This window comes from Triticum dicoccoides, chromosome 5B (assembly GCF_002162155.2).
Source record: "Triticum dicoccoides isolate Atlit2015 ecotype Zavitan chromosome 5B, WEW_v2.0, whole genome shotgun sequence".
NCBI lineage: Eukaryota > Viridiplantae > Streptophyta > Magnoliopsida > Poales > Poaceae > Triticum > Triticum dicoccoides.
In genome coordinates this window covers 155311421-155324640 of record NC_041389.1, presented here as the reverse complement: position 1 = coordinate 155324640, position 13220 = coordinate 155311421, and the positions used below count along the sequence as shown (strand labels likewise).

The following is a 13220-nucleotide window of genomic DNA, read 5'->3' as shown; positions in this document are numbered from 1 at the left end:
GACTGCGCCCTACCTCCGATCGTCATGTTCGGATGAGGGTCTTCATCAACACCAACTCCGATCTCTATCAAGATCATGGAGGAGTCATCCATGGAGCTCGGGGGCTCTACGTCAACATTGCCCTCAGGCGACCGTGCTGTTTTTCTGGACAGCAAATTTGTATCTGCCGCCACTACCTCCTCGAGTGTCGCCTAAACGATTACTTAGGTGGAATTATGCAGAATTAAGTCTACAACAACCCTGCAAAAATTTCGTCGAGTTCCGATGGAGGAATCTCCGGCAATCTCCGATATACCGGAGCCCTGTTGAATCTGGACGAGAATCCGGATGAGTTTAGGGCGTGGTATCCAGCATCTAGCTCGGATGTCCTTTGGAGGATCCAACCGTTGATTTGCTGCGGAATTCCCATATCTACCACCTGCCAAAAATTCAGCTCGATCCGACCGTCCAAACTCCGGGAAACTTTCGATTAGTGCATCACTTTTTGGATCTGTTTTCTGCGCGAGAATGAATCCGACCCGAATTCATCTTCTTTATGAACGGGATCTCGGACATCCTTTTTGAAGGAAGTTTTTGTATGGGGTGTTGTGTTTTATTCTCAAACACATCCCAGTAATATTGAAAGTATTCTTGCAATACGAACTTCACCGTCGCGCCGGTGTCAAACCAGCCCGACAACATCACTCCACGGCGGCGGACCTGCGTTAGACACGTCATCGCTTTGTTGAGCCGAGCTCAATTTCTTCGGATCATCATCTCGGCAAGCCAAACGAGAGTCTGGCATCGCGAAGGATAAATCATCACCAACATCGCCGCCCCACGGATTACACGGAGCGGGCATACCGGCATCGCCGCACGGTCGCTTCATCAAGCCGGCATCGACCACGTCATGACCTGCATCGGCAGGGCCGCACTATTGCTTCTTCAAGCTGGTGTCCATCACGCCGACCTACTTCGACATCTCGGCTGGACCGGGGGCTTCGCCATCTCTTCATCAACCTACTCCGGACACTTCGGCGTCACTAGCCGACTAGGCAATGGGTGTGCGGATCGAGTCCCAATTTTGGGAATCACCTTCCTTCGGATTGCTACAACAAATAAACCAGGTGCTATTAATCCTAGTATTTCTTTTTGCTTGTTTGGGTTAATTTTTCCCAAGGAATTATTACTCTGGTTAGTCCATCATATGTACACAGGTCTATCAAATAGTGGCCGCATTATCGACGGTCGCATGATGGTTCGGTCAGTTTCCGTACATAGTCCGGCGAACGCCGCATCCGGAACTCGGACCGACCTATGAATCCAGGCTTTGCCACGCCTTTATTGCATTACGCCGACGACCTGCATCGACATCGACTTCGGCGCCAGGCCATATTTCTTTTATTACTCACTTTGCATAAATTATTTATTATGCAATGATTTTTTTTACTATTATCTCTGGTTTGCACTATTTTTTGTGCATAGGAAAATGATCCAGCCGGACTATATCCTTTGACGTCACCTCGGCTGGACGGGGGGCTTCGTCAACACTTCATTACCCCATGCCAGGGACTTCGGCATCACTCTGCCATCCTGCATTGACCATGCTATGTCACCACTTCACAGTGCTGAGCTCTTTGCTCCGCCACCTCGGGACCGGCTTGGGGGATGGAACCTTGTCCCACATCAAGCTCGGACCGCATCGTTAATACCGAACACATTAACCAGCTAAGTTGCCTTCATGCTCAAAGTTTCAAAATTTCTAACTTGTGTTCGGTTCGACCAAGCATTATGCTTTCTCGGGAAAAAGTTGCTTATCTTCCTTGTCGAAACTTTGTTCGCACACACTTGACGCACTACCCGCGCTCATTATACCTGGGGGCTTCTTTAACAGAAGCTTATTAATTCGGGCTTTATGCCCAACACATGTGTCACACTTCCGCATGTACCTTTTATTCACCATTATATGCATCGATATGACTTAAGTTTTGGCCAAGCTGGGTTGCCTGGCTCCTGTGCTTACCCCTACGTTCCTGATTGTTCGGCTAGGTGGTAAAGGGAGCACCTCTGCGATTGTTACTACCGGGTCAGCCGGATGTGTACCTCAGACTGGGTGAAGCCGAAAGCTAGCGTTCTTAAGGGAATACTCGGTCAGTGAACTAAAAGATGATTTCTTACCTATTTATTTACCTGCCCCCAGATGTTTTTCTGCTCTTTTCGCAGTCCGGACATGCACTTTAGGGCATGCCTCCCAGGGAAAGGAACCCCTAACGGAACTATTCTCCCTGGAAGATGTTTCTTACTAACCATGTAATATAACATAACTAGTTGGGCACTTGTCTGATAAAGCACTAATGACCCCTACACCTGGTCTCCACGCATGCCCCGGTTTTTATAACCGCGAGGGTATTCGGACACACTCCGGACTATTGGGTCCAGAGGTTGAAGCGAAAAGGTCTGCTACGACAAACGATCTACAATCCGGCTAGAAGGCATTCTACATGTCACCTTACATTATCAACTTTTACCCAAGTCACTTGGGGGCTCTTATGTTTATTTGAGCCGTTTCATACTAAGGGTTTCTCTTCCTAGCCATTGCAAAGTTTTTATTATTATTTATCACTCCTTTTTTCGACACAAGTGTGCGGTCACTAGCTGGGGAGCCTAATTTCTCTCTCAAAGCCGCTAGAGTTTAGTTTGCTAAACTGGCCTAGTAAGAAGTACTCCGCCTTCGGGATAGGAGGTTGAAGCCGTAGGCTGACCTGCTTGAAGTTTTGAGATAGGATGTGTCATGTTAAAGCACGACAGAAGCACCTTTTTTTTTCTAAAGTCCAATTTTCGGATTGGCACCGAACACTTGATCTAGTTCGGACATTAATCTTTTGAATAAGTTTTTTGGCTTTTCGAGCCCATGGCACTTTTAAACTATTTGTGTGTTTTCAGCACAAGTCTCGCAGTGCAACGTCGGACACCTTTTGAGATTCGGCAAAAACATTCTCGGATATTGCTATATATGCATCAGTTTCGAATTGTGTCTTCAGTCAATAGTTGGGTTGCCCAGCTCCCGCACTTGCCTCCTACGTTCCGCTTTGTTCGGCTAGGTGTGCAAAGGGAGAACCACTGCGATTGTGCTTCCAGCTCGCATGGTCAAGCACCTCAGTGGAGAAAGCCGAAAACTGACTGTCACAATAGGTGTAAACTGGTCAGCGATCCGATGACTATATTAAATGATGGGCCATTCATTGGCCAAGTGTTTCCGGCTTGACCTCGACTGTCGCCGAACACTATCGGGGGCTATTAACTGGACTCCCAAACTAAATCCTCGATATTTTGCTCTTACATTGGAGCAGAGGCTTCATGATCATGCTTAGCATGACAACCCAAAGAAAGGAACCGATAGCGGGACTATTTTCTCTGGAAGACATTTCTTCTGTTAAACAGTAATATAACATGTCTCTCCGCGTACCTTTGTTTATAAATTTGTATGGCCAGATTGCCTTGTTTGTTGTAAATCTTTGCCCTCATAAAGGCTTTATAAAGTAGGACAAACACTCCTAGGCTATTGGCCGAGGAGGTGGAAGCCGATGGTCGGTCAACAAAGTTTTATACAATGCAGATCCAAGCATTAATGACGTAAAGTACTTGGATACATAGAGTCATTACACATAATTTGTGATTTTACTATGGATATCGATCCTTAATTCGGCCTCCCATGCCCGCATTAAGGCTCGGGGGCTACTGGGCTTCGGGCTTATTATTTACAAATATTAAAAGGGGCACATCAATCCCCTGATCTGGTGTTGCCACCCGACCAGTGTCTCGGGGGCTACTGCATTGCCTGTTTTATGCAGAAAATTTTAAGTGCAATACAGTTTCCGAGGAGATTTTGATCCTCAGGTTGGTCGGCCGCACCCAACCCGAGTCTCGAGGACTGAGCACACTGCTTTTTGTGTCCCGAAGTATTCTGCCGAGCTAGGACTTGATCCTTAGACCGATTTTGCAAATCAACCTGAGTCTCAGCGGCTACGGGGGTCAGCGGTCTTATGTCATCCTTCATGTGCATCTCGGGTTTTAGACCGATACCCACCTTGAGGGCTACTGGCTATATATCTCGTCAGAGAATAAATTGAATCAATAAAAAACATTGACCAAAAATCAGCCCATGACCGAGGTGCTTAACCACCTCGGAAGCAGTCTGGGATAAAGATCTACTCTTGTAATACCCACATCATCAATATCAATCAAGGAGGACGTAGGGTTTTACCTCCATCAAGAGGGCCCGAACCTGGGTAAAACATCGTGTCCCTTGTCTCCTGTTACCATTGATCCTAAGACGCACTGCTTGGGACCCCCTACCCGAGATCCGCCGGTTTTGACACCGACAATCCCGTTTCGACCATAGGCAGTTGGCGAGAAGTCTGTTTCCTCCGTTTAGCGGTACGTCACACCCCTCCTGATGAACATGACCCCCTTTCGACCATAGGCAGTCGAATTGAAGGCCGTTTTCTCTGTTTTATGGTACGCCAAACCTTGAGCCGGTGGGTGGGGGTCGATGAACAGGACCCGTTTCGGCTGTTCGCCCAAGTCGGTTGGCTCCCGTTGAACAGGATGCATTCCGACCTAGTCGGTTGCCTCCCGATGAACATGACGATGTTTCTCTGTTCCGACCCAACCAGTTGGTTGCCAATAAACGGGGGGCCATTGCCGCTGTCCGTTGCTTCTCCATGTACACGAGCCGTGGGCATACGTTTGTGCGAGTACGCGTTCGAGACCCCGCCCGTATGTACGTACGTGGTCGTACTTTTTGCAGCGTGGCTATACGAATGTGTACACGATTTAGATGGGACTTCCTGTGAGTGGTGTGGAAAGAAGCCAAGATCTAGCCAGAAGAAGGCGGCAGTGCCGTTATTGGTAAGAATGAAAGAGAGTTTTCAAAGGGAGTGAAGTTGGTGGTTTACGATTGTCTAGAGGTAGGAGGGGTTGTGAGGCTTATTCGCGAAATCAAGGGAGTAGTGTTGGAAGAACCATTTGACCCAAGGTAGGTCTGGTTCTGGTTTTTGGAGAAGCTTGAAGGCAAATTTCATGAGATGGCAGTTGTTTTGAAGAAGCAAGTTTTTAATACCGAGACCACCAGCAGCTTTGGGTTTGCAAACATTTTTCCAAGCGATAAGGCGTTTGGCCCCCGAGCAAGTTTCCTCGGAAGCCCAGAAGAAGGATCTACAAATTGCGCCTAGTTTTTTTATTATCATGTAATGATGTAAGAAATAGGTCTTTTGATTAAAACATGGGATTTATCTTTCATGATTATATCTCTCTACTTCTTTCATTTTTTCGATAAAGAGCGGTTTTTGTTGATTCATAATGTAGCATCAAGGGGATACATGCACTATGAACACACCTGGCTTCTGCATAACTAGGATGTGCAAAATCGACACTAACACACACACACAATCATGCTGGCGATAACAAAGTCATATAAGATCAAAACTATGCCTGGGATGAAGAAAAAAACGAAGCGATCAAAACAGTGAACAAGGAAAAACAACAACGACCATGGGCACCAATCACTGCTTGACATCACAAGGACTACTATAAATATCATCCAAAAGCAACGCCTTCAAAGGAAACGACGCTCAAATGTTGCCATCGCCTGGTCCAACCATTGGAGGACCGAAGTCATCTTGTGTTGTCACTTCCATTTTCCGTTATTCCAACAGCATTGCAAACGCGATAAAGTCACTAACAAATGTGAAAGGTCATCAGCATCGCCAAAATCCCTTGGGACGCTCTCGTAGCACCGCATCATCCTCACAAGTGGCGGCCTGCGATAGATGTATATCAGACAATACCACCATACACTGCCTATTGCTTCGCCGCCCTCACAAGTAGTGTACGTTCACAGCACGCCACTTGCGAGCCCGAGCGGAGGACCGCCTCACAGGTACACAAATGGTTGCCATGGCACCGACAAACCTCAGACCGCGGGTCCTTCTGACGCGAACTAACTCTGTCAAGTATGTCACCGGTACAGCTACAACACATATTAGGGAAGAACAAACACCACCAACACCATAGACGTGTGTGGGCCCGGCCAAATTTGGTGTTTTGAGCTTTTTGGCAAACTTTAGCCAGATCCTATTGTTAAGGTTTTTGACAGTAGGGTATTTTCCACATTAGACGGACGTCACGGCGCAGTCCTGACGGTAGGCAGGTAAAACCATACTGTCAGAGACAATGGCGATAGAAAAAAAATCAAATCATGAAAAACTTTCAAACTAAAGTCAGATCTGAAGTTTGCCAAAAGGGTTAAAACACCAAATTTGGCCACGCTTGGCCCGAATGGCCATCGTGCCTGAAGCCACCGGTGCGCCGGACAGAGATCAGGTGACATGCACGTTTGCATGTCACCGTGTGCCTTGCGGCCTCCATTTAAATTTAAACATTGTAAAAAAATCTGAAAAAAATCACGCATGTTCGCAGCACATATTAAGATAACCCCTAAAAAAATAATGCGTGTTCGCAGCACATATCTCTGTCCCGGTGCGCCGCTCACGGGCAACACTACTGCACACGTGACCTATAAAAAAAAAACACTACTGCACGCGTGCGCCAGACCGAATCCCATCGGGCGAGCTGCGACGCGGCCTTCCGCTCCATCTTACCGGCAAACGGTGCATCCCGCCGACTTCCAGCAAGGGATTCGGTCTTGCCGGCGAGTAGTGCGTTCCCCTGACCACGCGTTGCAACGAGAACTGCCTTCCAGATTGCAATGACGCCCATGTCCGGTGGTCCTCGCCCAGCTGTGGCCGCTGCTACTTCTTGTGTACGGGCATGGCCAATGCTCCAGCTTGGACCAGTGCCCCGCGGGTACACGTCGGACTAGCAGACGATGTGGAGGAGAATGGTAAAAAGACAGCTGCTTGCAGAGCGAGACGAGCTCTTGCAGAAGAGTCTGCTTCCTCGCTGTAATAAAGTGTTAAAAAGGCAGAAAGGGGGGACGAAAGGATGAAAGAGAAGGACAAGACTGTGTACAGGTGAGAAAAGCAAGGGCCGTGGGCAAGATGCGGGTCCGAGAGGAGATGTTGCTTCCGTTGGATAGGTAGCTGCATATAAGGTGGTCTCGCAGAATAAAATCATACGTGGAGGTTGAAACCACACCATACCAGCGCCACCATAGTTCATGCCCTACTGCTGCTGCCTGTTGTCGCTACTGCAAGTCTGCAACAGCCGCTGCAAGCAGTACGTACATCCATCTTTGCTCAAAGATTGATGTCATGCCGCCCTGGATTTCCCGTCACTGTTGCTCACTGCTTGCCGCCGCCACGGACCACCAGGACCCCGCCGCCACCGTCGGCCGCATGGGCTTTGCCCCGCGGCGTCGTCCGTCAGCGGCCAATATGTGGATGTGGAGATCAGTAGATCCTTCTTTTCTTTGCTTATGCAAAATGTATCAATTCAGTAAGGTGCAAACTTTTTGCTTTTAAGATGTTTTTTTTTTGGTTGGTTTTCCTCTTTCTCAATCGTTGCAAACTCAGTAATATCTTCATACTAATTCACTGGTTACATGATTGGGTCCTCACTAAGTTCTCACCGGCCCCATCTTTTCTCACTTATGTACATTCTGTTCATAACTCAAATCCTTTTTCCGACCATTTTGTCACTGGTTAAATTATGCGGCTTAAACTATTATTGTGACCCCTGCTGCTTCCAGATTTTGACTTCTTTTTTGGTTAAATGAAATAGTTTTTTAATCAAGCCGTATCGTTTATTTTCTGAGTTATTTCAGGTCATCCTTCTTCTGATAATTTTTTTTGAGTTACTTGTTGTGTAATGGTGCAGGAGCTTTTCTCTGAGCTGGGTGATCTGAAGTATGCCTACAGTAAGGATACAATTTTCCCCTTTACATGTGTTCAATATTTGGACAGTCTGACATTGCCTCTTCTTGCAGGGAACGAATAGCAGTGTTGAGGCAAAACAGCAGTGTGCAACTTGATGGAAAACATACGAAAATAACCAACACCCCTATAACTCGAGCTGCACTTTAGTTAGTAATGGAGGTTATGATAGGGATGCTGAGGTATGTTCTACTAGCTGCATCAGTTACTTTATAAATTGAGTGCACATCAAATTGAATATAGATGCATTTGTATATATGTTTGCTAGAATTGTGCAAAGTTGTTTGGCCTAATCAGTGGTTAAGTGTTAGGGATGGTGATGCAACAATGACTCAGTATAACTGATAATTATATATCACTGAATGTCGCTAACACATGTTATATTGCATCGTGCTCAAGAAAGTTTAGGATTCATGGGTGATATAAACGCACGGCTCAAGTGATTTAGCAATTTCTTCATATTCTTGATTTAGAGGGAGTGGGAGAGAGGATGCACCCGTGGAAAAGTCTGGAAAAGAGCAAGTTCAAGAGGTGGATGCAGCAGCTCTGTTTTATCCTCCACAAACTTGCCTCCTTTGCCACCAGTCTGCTTATGCTAATTTACATGTTTATACTCCTCTCTAAGTTACACATGTACTTTAATATCTAGCAGCCACTTGGCTAATTTCCATGTTTTCGACTTTTTGACTAAGCAATCTTTCAGTATTATGCAGCACTACTGTTATGAATAGTGCATTTTCTTTTATAGTTAGTTTCAGGTTGTCCTTTTTTTAGAAAAAAATGGGTTGTCCTTATTTGCATGTCTAAAGAAATATTAATGTTACCTGTGGCCAGCAGGAATTATCTAAATTTATCACGACTGCTATACAATCACTAGCGCAGACCATAACTAGCATTTACAGAGTTTGAACAAGAGGCGGGCAATATCATCACTCCTGCTTCCTTTTAGCTGGCGTTGCTTTCTAACTTAAAAGAAATAAAACATGCTACACATATCGAAACATCTTATAGCAAATATAATGCTTCTACAAACCTTTTTTTTCTTTTGCACAACGACGCTAATACAGTACATGATATTGTCACCCTTGTCCATTTTGCAACCTATATATAAAGTTTGAACAAATATGCCCACAAAGTTTTTTTCTCAAAGTTTTGTCATGTTCAGATATTCTCAGATATTTAAATTATTCTTTCGTTAAAATGGACGAGGGCAGCAACGCGTGACTTCATGTTCTGCTACCACTGTATTATTGACTGTTCTCCTCATAGCTCTGTGATCCATTTTATTACCATACACTCAGGGGCGGAGCCAGTGTACAGCTGTTGGGTTCAGCTGAACCCAACGAATTTTTCTTGCCACATATCTGTGTGTACATAATCCTTTGGTATGAACCCAGTAAAATGTGAGGCCTGAACCCATCGAATGTCATGCACAAGCACGAAGCCTTTCAGTCTGTATAAAATATTCTAGTGTAATTAGCCCAAACAAAGGCCCACGAGTAAATTGACCGGATTGGATCGATTTTTGATCGATGGATTCCATGTCTCGTACGCACATAACGCACGCCGCACACAGCGATTTGACTCGATCGCTTGATTTGCTTCCTAACTTCGCGACTCCCCACAACTGTCTCGTCTCCCTAATCCTCGAAAAAAAATGTCTCGTCTCCCCCGTTCAGTCGTTCACCCAGGGCTCGGCCGCCGGACACAAGCCGTTAATGGCAGATCCCAGTCCGAATTCAAGGTATTGAGATCACATCACCACATCTACTCCGTATCCCTCTTGTGCATGTTCAATCTAGTCTGCCTAGAAGTAGAGTTTCTAATCATCTTTGCCCTAGATTTCTCACTGGCTTTTCGTGAACTTTGATTGATCTAGGTTATCAAATAACTTGCTAAAAAGAAATCAATCATCAGGCCACGAGGTTCAGATAATGGTGCTGCCACTTCCAGGTTCAAAAATAATGCTAGATGTTGACAAAAGATTAAATATCGTTGTTGCAAGTAGTATCCCTAAGCCATATATTAGAGAGAAAACAATTTAGGTGGTCTGCCTTATGATTGAATTGATCGGAAGAGAATATCAAACTACATAAGAAATCCTATAAGAAGCAAGATTAGATTAGACAAAGATATTTAACCAGCGAACCTTACACCAGGGCCTAATTTTGATTATCCACCTACTAGGGTCATTGTCTAATTTTCAGTGTGGAGAAATATATGTTTACTATCACTTAGAATGATGATGTGTTCGATGTTTTTTTTGCTTGATGGTACTTATTTTAAACTTGTCAAACTAACGTGTATCTTTATTTAATGTTTTCAGAAAGATGCATGAAAAATGCAATTAATTTCATCCACCTGGTACGTATTGCTCTCTTTGGTTTTTAAAATATAACGATTACATTCGAATGGTGATATGATTGTAACAGTTATATTCTTTATGTTGCCTCTGAGTGCTATAGTCTTTGTAAGACGGTGTGAAATTGGACTACGTACTAATGAACAGATATCAAACCCCTGTAGTTGGCTATGCGCATCCCCCCCACCCCCCACAAATTTTTTGTTCTCACGGCAAGCCAATGAATGAACCCATCGGCTAAATTTTCTAGCTCCGCCCCTGCATACACTTCTACAATGGACGATTTAAAAAACCCTTCCCGAATAATCTCTTGAGCCGTTCGCGATGAACGTTTTTGTGGTAGTGCACTGGTCATCACCTCAGATGAATCCACAAGGACCACAACTAATATGACACGAGCCATAGGAATCTTCGCATCTACGTGGAGGGATCGACTTGGAATATTATTAGAATTAGTACATTAGCTCTGCGATCCAATTGCTTGCACTTCTTGTTTGGCTCCGCAGAGCAACGTGGCACCAATCACAAGAGGAGAGACCAGAGAATACCATATATAGAGGCAGAGTTGTCCACTCCGCGCGCACACCCAGAAACCTATTTCCTCTCCACCATTGCACAAGCAACCAACATCGGCATTTGGCGACCTCCATTGTCCCGTGGAGCTGGACAGGTCAAGGCTGTAGCTAAAAGGGTTTCCTGGTTTGGTACATCCAACAAGCGCAAGCATGGAGGAGAGACCAATGGCCTCTTCCACTTCCTGCGAAGGCTCTGACCACGACAACAAGAACAAGAAGCACCACTGCGAGCTGATCGGCTACGAGGCGCTGCCGGAGTGGCTCAAGGACAACGAGTACATCCACGGCTACTACCGGTGCGAGTGGCCGATGAAGGAGACCATCCTCAGCATCTTCTCCATCCACAACGAGACCCTCAACGTCTGGTCGTAAGTCCCTTAACCGATTGCAATATGCTCATCAATGGCGAGGCGATTCCCCTGAATCATCTCGACTCTGTTGCTCCACACGCGCAGGCATTTGGTAGGATTCCTGCTGTTCCTGTGCTTGACGATCCTCACGGCAATGGTGATCCCACGGGACGGCTGCAGCGGCGACGGGAACACATTTGACGACGCGCCATCGACGAGGAGCTACTGGGGAGATCTGATGGCGATGGCCAACATGACAGGGGCGCTGAAGCACGAGGCAGCCGCCTGCCTCCTGCTGCCTCCAGCTGCCGCAGATTTGCCTGGAAATGAGGAGGAGATCCCGAACAGCTGTCCACCCAACACATCCTCCTCGCTCTCTCACCACCATGTTGCCTTGATCCAGGTACCACTATACTAATCATCACTGATTGCACTACTAACTCTGCTTGTTTATTCAATTGATGGTTAAGTGCCATTGTCATGTGTTCATGTGCTCTGGTTAACTGGACCTGTCATATTGAAGGTAGGTTGGTAGGTAGAAATTCTAGTACTACTACTATTGGTTTTGGAGCTGGTTGGCCAGTTTTAATTTAATGGGGCGGTGGTGTGGCAGGGCACCAGCATTGCATTTATGCTTGGGAGTCCTTTCCCCTTGCTTTCCTGTGCTGTGCTAGCTAGGGTTCCTGAGCTTGATGCATGCAGGACATGTTTGTTGGTTTACTTTTTCTTCAGAGTGCTAGGAGTAGTAGGAGGATACAGGAGGTACCCTTGATAGGTTGATTGCTTTTGGTGCATGGTCTATTCATGTTGTGCCAACCACAATGTTTCCCAAAGCCAAAGGCACCTTTTATTATTAAGGTTCTTGCCAACAGCTTGACTAGTGCCAGTGTGTCTCAACTGCTGGGTTTTGTCAATGTGTCTCACAATCTTTTTATTTTTTTATCAAAAAATTGATAAAGATTGAAAAAGTCCGGAATCTTATACTATATAGATATACAGATCTCCCTCTTATTCAGGACAGTGTAAGCGCTTTTTAGGATCTGCGCTGGTCAAACTTTTACAAGTTTACTCATGAACAAGGAAATGGAGTATATATATTAGCGAAAATCATAACATTGATTTTACTATAATCATCTGTACAATATTCTTGTACAAAGTATATTTATTTCCATGCAAGGGAACATATTTTCATAAAACTGATGGTCAAAATGAAACCTTTAACCCCGCAAAGAAAAGCCTTTAAGATTCTGTCACCTTCGTGGGTGGAGGTAATGCAACCGCTCTACTTTTCCATGAATGTGATGGACAACCACTTATTTGGTTGTGCAACCCTTGATTAGCTCATTTTGGTCAACCAATCGAATCACGTTAGCTGTATGCTGCAGTTCCACATGCATTGACATATAGCAAGAATTGAATATATAATTTTGCTGGAAAAGATTGACCTTTGCTTTGAGAAACGTGCATTTTCTCTTCGTGCATGTGCGCTGCCGTGCAGCTGTGCTAAGAGCCTATGGGCACTCGTAAGAGAGCTTTCGTGCATAGTAAAATCTTTCATAGACGTTGATAATTTGTAATTTTAGACACCATATTTTACAACCGTTAAGATTACACCTACTTCCAATTTGGTTGTAGTTCTTTTGGGGTTCTTTTATGTTGGAATATATTGCCCTTTTCTCTTCATTAGTTTGAGTTTTTGGATGAATTTGCTGAAACATAATTTAATATGGTATCAAAGCCAAGAGATTTCTGAAATCTATTATATTTTTACTTTCTACATCGTTCTCACATCTAAAGAGTAAAGGAGTCTAAATCTGTAGGTGAAGTGGAGTGTTGACATATATTGCCTGCCACTCTCTATCGATTCTGATTTTTGGATAAACTGTCTGGTGCTTGAATTCAATATTGTACACATTTTTTTAGAATCAATATTCGACACAATATAAATTACTATGAAGTTAAATTTTCAAGACCATGTGGATGTGTAAGACAATGGCATGTAGGACAGAAGTTCCATATCTCCTGGATCCATGTAGGGATCCATATAACTAAGTGTCAA

General features: G+C 45.0%; 1 protein-coding gene across 1 annotated transcript in view; it reads left to right on the top strand.

Annotated features, from left to right (window-relative positions):
- Positions 1-10829: 10829 nt before the first annotated feature.
- Positions 10830-13220, top strand: part of LOC119307950 (heptahelical transmembrane protein 4-like) — a 4900-nt gene continuing 2509 nt past the window's right edge. Inside the window, exons 1-2 of the mRNA XM_037584049.1 lie at positions 10830-11179; positions 11267-11564. Of these exons, the coding sequence (XP_037439946.1) occupies positions 10962-11179; positions 11267-11564 (516 nt within the window). The 5' untranslated portion in view covers positions 10830-10961. The remainder of the gene's footprint in view (positions 11180-11266; positions 11565-13220) is intronic.